The sequence below is a fragment of the Clarias gariepinus genome, chromosome 21 (genome assembly GCF_024256425.1).
Source record: "Clarias gariepinus isolate MV-2021 ecotype Netherlands chromosome 21, CGAR_prim_01v2, whole genome shotgun sequence".
In the NCBI taxonomy this organism is placed as follows: Eukaryota; Metazoa; Chordata; class Actinopteri; order Siluriformes; family Clariidae; genus Clarias; species Clarias gariepinus.
Window position 1 is genome coordinate 15,599,084 of NC_071120.1, and position 17,733 is coordinate 15,616,816.

At 41.1% G+C, this 17,733-nt stretch overlaps 1 protein-coding gene across 1 annotated transcript; it reads right to left on the reverse strand.

The window, feature by feature from the left end:
• Positions 1 to 2,963: 2,963 nt before the first annotated feature.
• On the reverse strand, positions 2,964 to 14,925 carry rgmb (repulsive guidance molecule BMP co-receptor b). Its single transcript, XM_053481717.1, has 3 exons — positions 14,487 to 14,925; positions 8,472 to 9,013; positions 2,964 to 5,476 (listed from the first exon to the last, which is right to left on the reverse strand). The coding sequence occupies exons 1-3, from the start codon at positions 14,584 to 14,586 to the stop codon at positions 4,823 to 4,825; spliced, it is 1,296 nt and encodes a 431-aa protein (XP_053337692.1). The 5' UTR covers positions 14,587 to 14,925; the 3' UTR covers positions 2,964 to 4,822.
• Positions 14,926 to 17,733: the final 2,808 nt, after the last annotated feature.

Sequence of the window (17,733 nt, forward strand, 5' to 3'; positions counted from 1 at the left end):
GAGTGGTCATGTTTAGTAAATGCATAAGTATGTTAACATAAAAGAACTATTGTTTCTTGCCAATAATCATGTGACCTGTCAGTCAAATTTGCTTGTGGATGCATTCACCTTAGACTGCTTCTTTGTTTAGACGGGTGCTTCCAAAAACTACTTTGACCCAAAATGCAAAGGTTTTAATCAATCTAGACACAAATAGTGCAATGAAATACTAGTAACAGGTGCTCAAGTGAAATGTAGATGAATTAGACAAAATAAACAAACCTTTTTCTCTTCTGCAATATATAATATTATTCTGTCTCAGCCAACACTTAAACATTCTTTGAAAGCAAACGTTAGGCTACATATGATGAGTAACAGTTCAGGCATGAAGAAGCAGATGTAGAAAATTCGTTAGTTTCTTTGTCAAAACTTGTCATTGTTATTGGTTGACCACAAACCCAAAACAGGTGTGATCCACAGACCTGCAGAAAGACAGTGAATCAGTCCCATTTATACACACATCTATACACATGTAAGTGTTCTGGCATGTTGGAAAATGTTTTTTAGCTTGTGGTTTTTACTGTTAGATCAATAAATAATAGGCAGTTATGAGGTGGGGTTTTGTATATACGGACTCAACCCATTTATTATTTTTTCCTTTGATTGTGTGTGTATACGGTATGGTCGTATGGTTGTGTGTATGGCTGTAGTTAATGCAGTTGCAGTTATAATTCCAAACAGGATTTGGGAGGAATATAACCTGAAGTAAAGAAGACCACAGGTACCTCCAATTCTTTAGCCAAAGTATGCTCAGAGAGGAAAATGCGGGGAAAAAATAACCCTGGTGGGTGTGGTCATGTGACTGAAAGTTAATAACCCTCTGTGAGCTCAGAGAAATACTGAATCAGTTAGCATCATGCTCTGCAGCTTACTTATCTTGCTCCTTACAAGTAAGTAAAAGACATTTATGTGCAACCTGATATTATTATATTATCTATTATTTTAGTCGTGGGTTGTCTAAAGTCTAAAACCATATAAATGAATGAGTGTTTATTGTTTTTATGATATCTATGTCACAGCGGATAACATGGTGGATGTAGGGGCTGCCCCCTTTTCCACATCCCCCTTTTTCCACATCCCGCTGGACCACGGAGGGTTGACCATCCTGGTCTGTGTGGTCAACGACGTCCTAAACAGGGATGGAGGGATGGTCTGGCTCTCCAAAGGAACCAGAAGATCAAATCCTGCCCTATATAACGTAATCGGGAAAGAAGATGCTCAGAGCATAGAGTCTGTTCGATCGCTTGTTTCTATGGAATGGGACACATACACTTGCTTTATCAGTCACAGAAGCATGATTCCCTTTAAGGCCAGACACTACTATGGAATGCAAAGGAGAAAAATAGGTAAATTTTGAACAACACTTTACTGTATATTTTTTAATTGTGTTGACTATATGAGGGTATGTTGCATTTATCTGGGTCACTCATTCATTTGGAGAATTGACATTTGGAAAACTAACTTAAAGCGCTGCTAAAGTACAGTACTATATTTTAAGCAATTACTTTATGGATTACTTGTTTTGTATTCCCTTTTAGATTTTGATAATGACAACATGGAGCATACATGTTCGGACTATGAAAGTCCTTCTATTGGTTAGTCATATATTTGCACTCGTACTGTATGTTTTGTATTTTCATATGAGCCAGTATTAAATGTTTTTCTTTCATTCCATAAGCTATCCAGACACACACTGTCCTTCTAATCATCCAGTTTTTAAGGATTATCCTTGTAAAGATCACAATCTTTAATGTCTTGATGACAGCACAAGCTGTAATTAAATGGTACGTATCCTAATATGATCTACAACTCCACTGTGATTGAGATGTAATTGCTTTATTCTTACATTCTTATTCTTCTTTGTGTCATTTTTTTTTTTGTCCTATTCAGAATGTCATGCAGCGAACTCCTTAAAAAAGATTGTTGGACACACATACTCTATTCTACTTGGATGCAGCTCAATTCGGGCAAAATACAGCCATGAATGTGTAGGAGCTGAATGTATTTTTTAAATGTAGGGCTTTTCCTCAGGCTCTGCGATTAGATAATGAAAGCGAGCTGTCTGATGCAAACGCAGGTGCTACATTTTGAAGTGTGAGAACAAGGTGTTATCTGATCATGAATGAACCTCAAGCTATAAAGAACAGGTGAAGTGCACTAAACAGCATTGAATGGCAGTCTGTACGGTTACCTCTTGCTCAAGGAAATGTCAATTTCATATTCTGACTAATGTTTTAAGAGCATGTTTCATTTTGTACGGTTAATAAGGGCTCTCTGGGATCACTTGTAATATAACGAGTGCGCTGTTAGACATGACTGTATGATTAATAATGCAGGATTTAATAATAAATATGAGTTTTGGAAAACCAATGATCCATCAATTATCTATCAATCAATTTTAATAGGTAGAAGATGTAAAAATGGTTTTATTTAGATTAACCTTATGACGTCATGGAGACTGAGACTGATGTGGATGATGCCAGCAGTGAGTGAGAATTGGCTATATATTGTACTGTATAGGAAATGTCATATTTTTCTTAAAATTATAATCTTTATCTATAATCTTATTTTTTTCTCAAAGTAGTTAAAAAATATAAAGGTAATGAGGCATTTTGGTTTAAGTGGAATGAAAACTTTTATTATTGATCATTTTTTAATGTAATTTTTTAATTTGGGGAACGTAAATCTGTTTTAAAAGTAAAAAAATCCTCTTTTCTTTTAAAAAGGTTTAAACTTTACTGAATGTGCTATGTTTAAAAGAGAAATATTCAGACCTGCACTTTTGTTAACGACACAGTATAATAGAAAAGATTAAAATATGACCATGTGAATTGTATCTCCTGGTCAATACGCAAAAAACAAAGTATTTCTTTGTTAGATGTGTCATTACCAAGATTTAATAATCACTCAAAGTCTACAATGTATTTTTTTTCTTTTAATGTTTTTAAATAAAACACATTTTTCCTCCTCGCTTTCAGTCGCCGCATCCAGAACATTACTAAAACACTGATGTAACAACGGTGGTCCACTAGGTGGCAGTACAATCACGTCTGAAATGTTTTTTTTTTGTCTCCAAACAGCAAGAATATGAACCTTCTCTAACAATACACTATATTTTATAAATAATTTAAGTATAAACATCGAGCAGTCACTCTCCACAAAAAAAAACACAACAATTTCACTCAAACTCAAAAAAAAAAAAAAATCACAAGATCAAACGCAACAAAGCAACACAGGATGAAGGCTTATCTTTGCAGGTAATTGCACTCAGATGCTTTGCTCTGGTCTTTTCTATTACACGGCGAAACAAAGCCTATTTAGGATTCAACAATCGCTCAACAATCATCAAGGATTTGGCCAATCACAGAAAATCCCAGTGTTCCAAATAAAATCTAGTCACAGTATGTTAGCAGCTCTTCAGCACTGGCAGTAGTTGCAAACAAATGAACGTACAAATGTGAGTCTACAGTAGCAAGTCTTTTTAGGATAGGACTGTTGATTTACGTTTGGGCAGTCAGCGTAAAAAAAAAAAGAAGATCTGTTGCTGGCTTAATCGATTAAATGGAAATGCTAAGCACGGGCAGCTTTATTATAGAAAGATGTTAAGCATTGTTAAGAAGAGACCAAAAAGCATTTTCTGGGGAGAAAAAAAAAAAAAAGGAAGGGGTACTGTAATGTCACGGGGTTCACATGCTCATCAGGAAATGCCAAACGTGTCCGTGATCACGGCAAAATGAATTCTCTCTTTGGCTGGAGGACGTTATTCTGAACGACACAACAGATATGCTGTGATTGATGGTCTACCTCCGTTTGGCAATAATGAGACTTATTAATAATGGCCATCGTGAGCTAAGAGTGGGCTGAAACACAGTTTCTTCGGTGTGTCTAATTCCTAACCGTCGCTGGGCCGAGAGGAAAATGTTCATCGAATCAGACTTAATTTATGAAACGTCCATCTAAAAAAAAAAAAAAAAGTTTGGCCATCTGCGCTTAATCGTACCGGATACGAAGACATTCTGACTGTTACTGATGAAATGCAGGACTGAATTAAATGCAAATAAAATTTGGTCTGCAGGATGGATCCCAGACCACCGAACAGTTCCTCCTCCTCCTCATAAGATCCCTGTTTCACTTCAACCCATGTCTGCTGTGTTGGTTCGAATTCTTCATATTTTACTCAACACTTACACAAAAGTCCAACAACAATATCGAGCTCTAGACTACAAACGAGGAATGATTCCTAGACAGATACTGCTGTTATCCTTACAACTGTGAGGATTCATTGGAAATCTAGCCACGTTATACAAGTCGCTACTGTACTAATAACTGCACTTTTAAAATAACCGACTGTCACTTGTTCTGCGGAGAACCACGGTGAGGCGTGTTCTATCTACATACAGACAAAAGTCAAGGGTTTGGGGAAAAAAAACAAAAACACACACACACCTGCGGATATGAAAAAGACTAGCTATCCCAGACTATTGAGCTCTGCGGTTCTGTGGAACACTGTTCTGTAGTCGCAAGAAAATTCAAAAATAAAGTGCTTCCATTCAGACTTCTTCTCGCAAGTATGAAACCGAAAAGAAAAAGTCACCAAACATTTCACACATCGAAAAATTCACTGAGCACCCCAGCTCTCCTGAAAATGGCATGTACACAAATTTACAGTCGTACAAATGAACGTCTCCTCCGTCTACACAATATATACAGGTGATGCTCTGATTGTTTACAAAGTCTCCTTTGAATTTTATTAGGAAAGTCGAGTCGGTCACGGCCATGCTGTTTACAAAAGTGCAGCGGCGAATAAGCAAAGGAGAAGTGCGTTCAGGGCTGCTGTGAGTCTTAACCCCGCCGCGGAACGAGGGAAAATGTGCCAACGCCCCCTCTCGGGGTGCAGCGCTTCCACGTCCTTCAGGGCGCTATGGGCGGCGGCGGTGAAGTTGGCGTCGCCGGTGGTGAGCAGGTCAAAGACACAGGAGTGGAAATAGATGTCCTGGACCTGCAGCTGCTCGCTGCACTTCCTGGAGGCGCTCTCCAGGCTGAAGGCCTGCTGAGGTGACGAGAGAGAAGGGAGAGCGGGAGCGCCGCCGTGCTGCAGGTTGAGCGCAGGCAGCTCGATGCGCTCGGAGGCGGGGCAGCCGTTCACACACAGCTGCAGGTCCTGAGTGTCATCGTAGGACATGGCGAGCTCGTGGGGCATGCGCACTGCCAGCGTAAGGTAGCGGCCCAGCTGGCGCACCACCACCGTTACGCCGATGTAGGCGGCGTGCAGCTCCACGTGGCGCCCTGCCAGCTTCTCCAGCACCACGAGGCTGCGTGTCTCGCTAGTGCCGCCTAGAACGGTGCCGTCCACGAACGCCGCCGGGAGGTCATCCGTCACCGCCTGGTACACCTTCTGCTCTGTGCACTCCTGATACGGTTTGAAGATAACAGTGATCTGGGAAGAGAGAGGAGGACATGGTCAGCTGTGCTGTTTTCAGAATTTAGAACACAATGCTCATACATTTCCGACCAAAAGGAAATCTGCGACTTCTGACGTCGAAAATGCCACCTATATGTGCCATGCATGTGGAATTACCGACTGAAAATTCATTCTGCATGCAAAAACAGATCCAAACAAGTCCTTCTTTGACCAAGAAAGAAGGCTTTAAGTGTATTAATGATGCATTTCTTGTCCTAAAAGTAAATATGATTACATTATTCTGCTGAGCAGTGTCTTTTTCTTTTCTTTTCTTTTCTTTTTTTTACAGGCAAATAAGACACATTCAACTGACACATGGGCTGTTGCTTGGAAGGATGTTGAGGAAGAAGAGGACGATGATGAGGAGGATGAAAAGGAGGAGGAGGGTGGTTAAAGGAATTTCATTATGAGAATTTACTTCTTTAATATTTATTCTTATAGTTTGCCCCTAGGTTTGAGTATCTGCTTTCACGGCACTTGGTCAATCCTTGGATTTAACCTTACAACCATCTGGTACCTAAGATCTTCAACTGAGGTCAATATGCAACATTTATTAATTCATTTTATTCATAGTCCATACCGCTTTTAGTGTATACAGGGTCGCGGGGGGCTTGGAGCCTATGGGCCCGAGGTGGGGTACACCCTGGACGGGGTGCCAATCTATCGTAGGGCACACACACACAAAACAGGCAATTCGGAAACGCCAGTTAACCAAATCTGCTTGTCTTTGGACTGTGGGAGGAAACCAGAGTACACAGAGGAAACCCACCAAACACATGCAAACTCCACACACTCGATCCAGGGCAGGAATCGAACCCTCGACCCTGGAAGTGCAAGGCCACAGAGCTAACCACTACGCCACTGTGACGCCAGCGACATTTATTATCACCTTAAAATTAGAATAATACTGAGAATATGCATTGATATGTAAAGAAACCAAAGAAGATTATAAACCATAAACATAAAACGATATATCCTAAATTAGTCAGTGATTGATATTGGTTATATTTGCCTGTTATTATGCACTTGCCCTGCGAAACATGCTAACATATAGTCCAGATTTAAAGTCACGGTGTTCTATAAGACAGAAAAAAGAGGGACGGCTGCTGACTGACACGATGTGTGGCTTTACATTAGTGCGAGATGAATACCAGCTTTGTTCCCATGACATGGATGAAAAATGACCACTAGCTAGCCATTAGGTGAGGCAGCTGAAAGGGCCTCAGTCGAGCAGTGTGTGCTAATAATTACAGCCGAGCGTTAATAACGGGCCCCACCTCCAAAGTCACGAGGTCACGGCGCTAGGAGACGCTAGTTAGACCCCTCGCGCGGCCCAGCGTTACACCCCTCACTCGACCTCGGATGAGCGAAGGGAACAGACAACTTGTGTACAACGCGTATCTCTAAACTCTCCTAGCTTGCTAGTTTGACAAATATTTACCAATACTGAAAGATAGAATGATGTGTTATCATGCAGCAGCCAACATACTGTCTTGGTGTGTGTGTGTGTGTGTGTGTGTGTGTGTGTGTGTGTGTGTGTGAGGTCTTACAGCCATACAACTTGGGGAAAAAATGGAGACAGAGCCTTCTTTCAAAGCCACCTTATTAGGGGTCACGCCTGAGCCCAGGCTATATCCAGTCATTAACGACATTAGCGTTTCACAGACGTGTTAGTCACAAGACCTGAGCACTGTGCTTTGTTCAGCTAACACCTGTGGACACTCAGTCAAAGCTGTCATGCCTCGGAGACTTCTCAGCCATCTACGGCTTGAACTGATTTATTTTGTTTTCTTAGTCTGCTCCTCATAATATGCTACGTTAGATTGGTTTGGTGAGAAAATGCCAGGATGAACAGGATACGGACTAGGAATAGCTTGACATCTTCAAACTGCATGATATATTACCTAATCAAATATTTAGCTTAATGCACTATACCAATACTATAATGAGAACAGGCATATTGAAGCAATACAACTCAACTACTAATTGCACATTAAAAGCACTGTATACTGTCCCTACAAACCACACTTACAGTATACTCTACTGCATGTACACATACAGGTGCAACCTGTAGGTAAACTAATAAAACTGCAGCCTATTTGGGCGAAATTTGTTAGGTGTTCTTCCTCCTTATATACAATGGGAACATCTGTATACAGAACATCTGTATCTTCCGAAGTATATAACATATAGTATGTCTACTGTAGAAAAAATCCTTTTCAGGCCATTTTTTAATTGACTAGGTTACATTTAAAGTTGCAGAAGACTCCCAAAGCAGGCTAGTCCCTGTGATCGCTTACATTACAGCAGCTATAAAATAAATAATTGTTTTCTCAATTATCCTTTTTTCTTTTCTCTTTTAAATGAAAAAACAGAGCTCTGTCTTTTAATGAAAAACCTGCAAACCGTTACATCGAATAAAGCACCGATGCTGGAGAATCACGTCATAAATGTTAAATAAATGTCTCCTTCCTTCATTATTCATGTATATTCATGTATGTGTTTTTATAGCATTCATCGTAATGATTAACAATGATGGTGTTTTGTTTGGTTGTATATCAGCATGTGTTATTATCATCTTGACTGTACTGTATATAAAGCATCTGTTACCATGGAAACAAAATGTAAAATAAAATGTAAAACTGTTGGTGGAACTAGTAAACAAAATTGATCAAAACTGTCTGTCCAATCATATACAAGACATCAGCAGCACTGCAGGATGAATTGCTATAAACAGCATTAAACATTAATATCTACACTTTAGCTGTTATTTGGTGAAGGTCAGCAAACTTTAGGGCACAAGGAGAGCCGCAACCCTGGAGGTGCATGGTGACAGTGCTCACAACTAAGCCGCCTTATCACCAGCAAACTAAACAAAAAACTCTTAATTTATTCTGAGTTATATTTAATTAGTAAAGAAAAGTGTTCGTTCTTGTACAGTTCCATAACGCATAACAGCATGGCAGCTCACCTTGTTTGTTGCTGTGGCACTTGACCCCTGCACCACTGGCACATTCGTTACCTGCACAGACAGGTAATTATTATCGATAAGAGGCCACGCCCCCTCCACCTTACACGTCTGAAACTGGTCCTTAAAAGTCCGAAGGTGCGGGTCTCCAAACAGACCACAGAACAGGAAGTTGGGTCGCGCGTGCTCCGGCGAGCCGGGAACCCCTGTGCCAGTGGCGGTCGGTGCAGCCTGGTGATGATGGAAGCGGCTGTGGTAGTTGCAGGGCTCGATAGAAACGGCCGGGTGCGTGGAGGACGTGGGTCCGTCTTTGGAGCAGTTCCGCTGGCTCATGAGGTCACTGATGCCCAGCATGGCCGAGTGAAAAACCAGGTTTCCTCTGCAGCTTTTGGCGGTGCGGAGCGTGCAGCCCGAGTAGGCCCGCAGCGCCTTGCAGAACTCAGTGTCGAAGCCATCCAGAGACGGGTTCAGATGAGAAGTGAGCGAGACGAAGTCTGTGGTGCACTTCTGGATACGGCACTGCGGAGTATGGACCTGACTTTCACCTGGAAGAGGACGAGAAAGTGAAATGACAAAACGCTCCTCTGACAATATGATGTTTGACAATTCTCCAGGACGTGCTGCTATAGGAAACATTTTATTTAATTATTTTGCAAGCATTTTCGCTTCGTAAATGTCTAACAGTTACATTTATTTAATACAATTTTACATCCAACTTAAATAAAAAAAGGGAGCAAGTTTTGATGTTTAAGTGACTGATAAAAACTGTGCACAATATGATTGGAAACTGAATCTAAGAAGGCAAAAGCACCAGTAATGAGTTTAGGCTTTAAAAAAAAAAAAAAAAACCTTTCCAACTGATATGATGTATTTCATCAGTGAATTTCAAAATGACTTCATATTATAATTATAAAACAAATTTCTTTTTTCATGTCAGTCTACCGAGAGTCGTCCCATTTCATTTGCACAAAAGAAAGACGAGGTATTCAAATACGCTTCCACAAAGTTGCAAATTTGTCTCTAATATGTAGTTCTGTATAATAACAGACAATTATGTTGTTATTATAGCGACTGATTTTTGCTTACAAATTGCTCATCTTCACACTATGAAACATGATTGCAGTCTAATGATTGTTAAGGAGTAGTATGTGTTACTCTGTGCACATGTGCAAATATTTCCCAGATCTGTCTTAAGGGTGTGCCGAGTGTTTCTTCAAGGTCAGATTCCGAGACTTGTTTTACACTGCAGCGTGAAGGCAGAGAGAGAGAGCGAGAGAAAGAGGGAGAGGGAGAGAGACAGCCGACTAAACAAGCTTGTAAAATCTCTCCTTATCGCCAGAAGAGGCCTTTTATTGCACCAATAAGATCAAATAAAACGGCACCTCAAAGGCTAAAACAGAGGAGGCCTTTCTACGAGGAAAGCAATACGTACCACCTAGCACCCTGGCCTAGAAATACAACAGAGCCATAAGGAGCTTGTTTGACACTTATTGGCTAATATTCAAACTCACTTCAGATCTAACCTTGATGTTTTCATTAATATGTCATATGAAAACATATACAAAAGTTTTTATTAACATGCTTCACAATGTAATGTACTTCCTCGACTTTTTGGACACTTCAAAGTGCACGTGTCCAGCACATACATATGCCACAATGTCTTTGTTTAAAAACACTAAAAGACTCGGTTCGGTTATTGATTATGCAATTTTCACACGCAAAGCACTTCACTCCATTATCCGGCGATGACATAGCACAAAATAAAACGCCTAAGAGAGCGAGAAAAGAACATTCATACACCATTAGCTTGCGACTTGCTTTAAAGTGTGCTCCAAGTGCATTACCTCAGAGAGTGAGAGAATGTAAGAAAGAAAGAATAAGAGAGAGAGAGAGAGAGAGAGAGAAAGTGAGAGTGGTTTAGAGAGGCCTTTCATAATCTGATATCGGCTGCAGCCTCTCCATTAACACGCCTGTAATGACTCAATCTCGCACACTAAGCGGCCTCCCACTGTAGCCTGCAAAAGCAGCCCATTCAAATCCGCCTGATTTGATTATCAGATGATGGCGTAGTGCAGCCAGCGGCCCGAAGATCAGCCCAGCGTCCTCCACTGCAGCCGGCATGACAAAGCATGGGCAGATTGGGTTTCACTGACAAGCTGTAAAACAATATGGAGGACCAGCTGAAGCCATGTTGTGGCGGTACAAAAGCGAAGGCTTTAAAAACCCCGGAAGAAAGTCTGGGTTATTAACTGTCCATAGGACAATATGTTTTTATTTTTATTGCATCCTGTCTGGTTAAATCTAGAAACTGGGAACAGAAGCAGGTCTCAGTGATACTGAAGAACATCTCGCCTACAAACATCTCGCCTACAAACAGAAAGGCTTTTCACAGAGGCCCCACATGACCCCGTCACCCGGCAAGCTCGTGTGCCTCCAGCATTTCACCCAGCTGCTCAGATGGGGCAATGGCAAGATGTTGCCCTCCGACACTCATCTAAGATGTCTGAGCTCAGAGTGGGAGAACATGCCTGTTTAAATGTAGTTTGTTCGCCACATTTGCTGTTCCTGCACTAGCTGGCAATTTATATACAACCAAGCAGTTGAGGGTCAAGGGTCATACTCAAGAGCCCAACGCTGGCAGCATGGTGCTGCTGCAATTTGAGCTCTCAATCTTCCAAAGTTTAGTAGCTCAAAGTCTTAGTCACAACTACAGTATGCGATGTCTATCATAAGGACGCTTTGAAAACAACATGGTTGACCAAATCTTTACAGACACGTGCAAAAAGGTTGAGCTGAGGCTTACGGTCACGGTTGATCCTAATCCAATTCTCGACAGTCACAGACACGGTCTGTTTTTTTTTTTTTTGGTTTTTTTGTGACTAGGTAGCTGAAACACAATTAGCGTGTCACCTGACACTGCCACTTCAAAAACGTTGTCATGAGGGGAGCCATGCAATTGGATCCACAGTCATACCAATAACAACAATGACACTGGGACACTTGATAAGAAAAGAAATGGTGGGGGGGGGGAGTAAAAAAAAAAAAAAAAGTAGGCCAGTACTTTTCGTTCCCTAAAGCTGTTTGTAATTTTAGAGTGAGTGAGAAATGGAATGTCTCTGGGGTCCCCCAGGTGGGGGCAGCAGATCATAAAGTATTACTAGCAGTGTGGCGTGTACAAATCAAACGCTAACAGTTTGTGTTAGAATGTCTCGGTGAACTGCCAAATAGTGATGCCGAGCCCAACCGTCAATAAGTCCTTGAAATCAAACGACTTATAACCTGAAATGATTCCAAAAAACAAAATGCATATATACTGTACATGCCATACACCTTGTCATAATTCTCACATCATGCATCTGAATTTATGGTTTCTTTTTTTTTTTTTCCTAAAGAACCGTGTAATCTCACAGTTTCAGTGCCTCAGCTGTGAAAAGAACAAAGTCCTTGGTGTTCTTTTCTGGTTCAGGCGAGATCATAAAACCAAGCTCGTAATAAACCACAGACGGAGAGCGAGCAAAGAGAGAGTAACGGAGAGAAAAAAACAAGGTGTTTGTTTCACAGGCTGAGTTAATTTGCAGGGCTGAAGTGTGTCGTTTCGGAGCACAGAGCACACCCTTGTTGCAATTAAAGCCACTGGAAATATTTTCTCAGGGTGGCCAGGCGCTTTGCGAGGCGCTTCTCAGCTGCAGAGGGGCCCTCGCCGGTGTGTGAAGCGAGTGAAATTTCAAGATGTGGAATTTGGCCAGGGCAGAGAGGTCAACTGCACCCCCACGTAACCACCCCACCCTCTCTCACCAACCCACTACCACCAATCCCGTTCTCCTTCTCCTAAAGGAGTGAACTTCAACAACTGCTTACACTGGGGGGGCTTTACAACCCAGCATGGCCCAATGACATCTCCAGCGCCGAAGCTGTCCTGAAATATTTCACATTAACCTTTAGTGTTGAAAAATAGGTTTGGACTTTTCCACACATGTTTAATAGGAGCATGTCTGGGCCAGGTGATAACAAAAGATTAATTTTCCATCATCTTGTCTAGCCATGTGCTTTTAGAGATGAGAAAAGAGCAAACGGAAAGAGACAGCACAACTTTCTGCTCAGTCAAATGTAATCATCCCTCCCTGCATATTTGGAAGTCCACCAAACTCAAGCCGTGATACATGGCTGAAAAGAGAAATAAAGCATATTTTGTCAGCCCACTTAAGAGATGGCTTAAATTCCAGCTGGTTAAAGCACTCTTGACAACTAATACACACAGTGTCATATGGTAACACTGGGAATTTGTGACAAATAATATCCACTTAAAAAGAGCTTTCTGGATAAGTTGTAGCTCTTAAATATGTTCAAGATATTTAAAAAAATGCAAATAAAAGGTGCTATTCACCAAGAGGCTAGAGCTGCATGGTCACAATAAAATATTATAGTATTGTATAATATTTATACTAATTAACTATAATTAACTTATAGTTAAATATTGTACTGTGACTATATGAGTATGGAGTGTGGTGTTGTGAACCCTGATTTGGCACGGTTAAATATTAATCTGGGTTATTTTATTAAGAACTGGTTAAGTAATACATGTGAATGCCACAATTTATCAAAACCCTGCATAAACTGTCTAGAACAGCTGAGTCTCATCAGGATCTTCACATCACACAATAAAACATTAGGGAACAGTTTTGGCTAATGCCACGATAATGATTAACAAATGATTCGACATATTGCAGCCCTTTACAGGAACCAGGTGAAATGAACTATAAAGATCTGAGTGCACAGTCGACATTGTGCAGGAATACTGTATTAAATCTGCTTTTAACTCCGAATGGCTGACAGACAAGACCAAAAGGAAACCAGGACACCAAATGGGTTCACACTCTCCTCTGCGCAAACAACCCAAGCTCTCGCAAACCATACGCACTTCAAATGAGAATAAGACATCCACATGGGTTCTTTTAAACAAACACGACTAATATGCATGGAGACCATAGGTATTTGACATGGATCAAATGCTCCGTGAAAGAGCTTTCTGAGAAAGACAATAACCCTGCAATCACTGTTAAATGAGGAAAAACAGATCTTCATACAGAGATGTAGGCAGGGTAAGAGATGAGTTAGACAAAAACAGATCTTTGTTTGATTATCATCTTTTGTTTACAGATCAAGAACTGAAATAAGCATGATTTCCTGATTACTAACGATAACGTTAAAATCAGCACAAAATCACTAAACAGGATCTTCTTCCTTACGAAATTTCAATTTCTTTATACATTTTTATAGAAGCTATATTTCTATAGTTCGTCCAGAGCAAAAAGCATTTAGACAGGATTTACTGTATATGCTGTACAAAAGTAAAAGCGCCCACAATCAGTTAGAGGTGTAGCATTGATAAGCTGTAGGCCGGCGCTTATAAATATATTGAACCTGACACTTTTAGAGGCTCAGAAACATCACAAACCCATCAACAATAAAACAATTACAAGGCGAAGAAACACTCAGAGTTTTACAGGTTTGGTCTAAATCAATATGAACCGGCATCAGTTATTAGAGGTACAAATTAGACCAAGAACAAGACTATTTCTCTCAGTGCAAATGATTGTGTTTGGGGCTAAGGGAAAGTAAAAATCTGCTTCAACAAGCACAAAATATTATTTAACATTATTAGGATCACCACGCAACATAATAGACAAGACAATACAGAAGCAGAAGTACAGCGCGTGCTGTACTATAGTACAATAGTGTAAAATAGTGCACTGCAGTGTCAGTGTGTCCTAAAACTTGCAGTATATAAGGAGAAATTAAAATGATTAGGCAATTGCATGAGAGAAAGAGACGACTCCGTGTTTGTATATGTATGTTTACAAAGAAACTGCTACAATGTAGCACAATGTAGAGGATGTTTTGCAAACAATGTTGCATTTTGATACTTTCAAAAAAAAAAAAACTGCTGTTTTATCTATGCAGACTCCAGGAACTAGTGATTTATAAGAGTGTTAGTGAAAAAAACCAAGAAGTAATCACCAGTGTGGAGCAGGAGTGAGAGGGTGATGAGAAGGAGCAGGCAGGCGGTGAGAAGGCGCTCAGCCCCGCGGTAGTAAGATCCCGTTTGCCCCATGCCCATCCATCCAGCGCGCGCGCGACGGGGAGCGACCCGGAGAGCCCCGCTTTCCTCCGCGTCCTCCTCGAACTTCACTCCCTAATGCGCGCTCGCGCTCAGTCCCGGTCGCGCACCATCCGCGCTCCCGACAAACACCTCGAGACGCGATCTGAGCGAGTACAGTCCCGATCAGATGTGCACACACACACACACACACAGATTCAACACATGGATTTAGAGTTATTCTACAAAACGAACAGTCCGATAGAGAGGGAGATCAATCCGTGCTCGACCACACCATAGAGACACACACACACACACACATACACACACACGCACTTCGAGATCGTCCTCCGTACGGAAATCTATCCTTCCCCCCTCCGCCCTCCAGACTTTTTTTTTTCTTTCCCCGAGTGATCGATAGTGAATCAGCCTACCGCTGGGTTTAGCGGAAAGCCCGCCCCCGAAAAGCTCCCTGTAGTGTGAAAAGCTTTACCGACTCAAAGAATCGATTCTCAAGAACAAACCCGGTCAAGAGATTCGAACCGATGTTATTCGCTTGATTCGGAGTTTCAGACAGCAGCACTGCGCTCTACTCTAAAACATGCATTATGCTCTATACAGGTTTTTAAAAAAAATTATACCTCCTCTCTCTGTATACAGGATTGTGAAGGGCTGGGGCCTATCCTAGGAGACTTAGGACATGAGGAGGTGTACACCCTGGACACTCAGCCTCTTTAAACTGGGAGGAAAACCAGTGTACCTGGAGGAAACCTAACAAGCACAGAGAGAACATGCAAACGCTATGCACCCAGACCCCGAGACGGGAATCTAACTCGGACCCTGGGGGTGCAAGGCGACAGTGCTAACCACTAAGCCACAGTCCTGCCTTCATTATCTATAATTTCAGTAGATTAATAATGTCGGATTGTTGGCTCAGCGGTAGGTTTCTCACCTGTCATGCGGTAGGCCCGGGTTCGATTGCCACCAATGCCCTAACCCCTTGTTTGGTTTGAGTGGGTTTGCGTCAGAAAGGGCAACCCCTTGCCAAAATACTAACAATCATGTCAGATTGTAAATGTGTTCGTACAATTTGTCAAAAAAGAAAATGTTATCAAGCAACATTGCACTTCCATGGTTTAAGGTTTGAATCTCATCTCCAGTGTGTGTGTGTGTGTGTGTGTGTGTGTGGAATTTGCATGTTCTCCTCATGCTTGGTGGATTTCCTAAGGATACTCCAGTTTCCCACAATAGTCCAAACACAAGCATTGTCTGTGTGGGTGTGTCTCCTCTGATGGGTTGTGACCTCATCTAGGGGGTCTTGTGCCTTCAGTTTCATGGTATAGGCTCCAGGCCCCCTGCCCCAGGCCTACAAGGAATAAGTGGTATGGGAAATGAAGTTTTGTGCATAATCAGCTGTGGTCTAGTAATGGTCTTATCAGTTTTAGAATATTGTACAAAACTATCCTTTCAGTTATGGAGCAAAGTTGAAGACAAGTCAGGTTTATATCATGTTTATTTATTTATTATTCAGTTCCTGGTGGATCCTGAGTACTGTGGTGAGGTGGGAATACACCCTGAATGGAACCTACTGCAGGGCAACATTCACACCTTGAAAGTGTTCAATCAACATCCTGGCATTAAACTGGAAATGGAGTGGAAGGAATACCATAGACCATTCAGACACAGGAAGAACACAGAAACTACACACAGACATGTGTGTCGAGATAGGAATCAAACCTATGACTCTGGAGTTGTAAGGAGTCAACATTTCACACACCGTCTAGATAAATGTTATCCAATTGTTGGGAATCTAGCTTAATTGCCAAGGGAACTGTTAAACTGAACACTGACATTTAGGGCCGGTTAATGTCCAGACTCATTTAAAGATGAATGAGAAGTCCCCAGAAACCATAGTTAATGTCTAACACTGGACAGAATTGTGTATTTGGCAAGGTGGTACATGCTTTTGGTTTTATATGCAGACGCCCCATGTGGTTGTGAATCGATTCATCCGTCTTAAAAGAGTCGTTTAAAGAATCGAGTCGTGGTGAATTGAGGAAATCCCGGAGAGATGTGCACAAAGGGGGCTGAGTTTCCCTTTATGCATTTTTGGAGAAAGGATTTGCATGTTAAATAAATCCCTTCAGCCACAAGAAGGATCATAATGTTAATTACAGTCAGGGTTTATTTTATCATGACAAATGGCATGAACAATGTCGAGCATAAAATAATATTTATAATAAAATTACATTCCCATTAATAAAATTAAAGTTTAACAAAAATGTAAGATTTATTGTGGTATAATGCTGTAAAATGTATATTTTGTTTAGTAAAATATCTGCTGATGTTGATCACAGCTGCAAGATATCATCATCATTATTATCATCATCATAGTCATCATCGTTATCAACAACAACAGCAGCAGAATCTGCAGCAACTACAACAACAATGAACATGCGCACGCACACACACACAAACACACACACACACAAATCAGGGTTATGGTAGCATCGTGCAGAAGAATAGATTTAAAATCCAAACAGAAAGACAAAAGACTGAAAATATAACTTTCAGAGCATTTAGTAAACTAAAAATGTAAAGGTTTTTTTTTTTTTAGATGTTGACTTTGCTTTTTTTCCTCCTATAACCCTCTTACTAACTGAAGAGCCATGACTTGTTTTGTGCTACTTAAACTGAATTGACACTTTTCCCACACAGAATAACAGGCAAAGGAAAGCGCAGAGCTTCGAGTTGTTTATTCCTCTAATCCGCTCTGCCCCAATGGCTTTAAGGGACCTGGCCGGAATCAACCGTGGTGCAGAGAATCCTCTCATAAGACCCAAAATACAGTCTTGGGTCAAATAAACATTGGCTCTTACTCTAGTCGGACATGGCTTGCAAAGTGGATTATACTTTTATGCATAATACCTCTCCATAACCACTTTTTTTAACCACAGTGTGAAACTTTGAGAACTAGTGGGTTATGGTGGATTTTTTTATAGCTTCTGTGGACAATAAAATATGAGATGTGGGTATTATAGTAAACTGGTTGGTTTTAAACCTTTTGGGTTTGAAGCAAGACAAAAATAACACTGTGTGCATTCTGTGATAATTGCTTATTGATCGGTCATATTGAGCATGCTGAGTCTTCTATCACTGGCTTTGTCC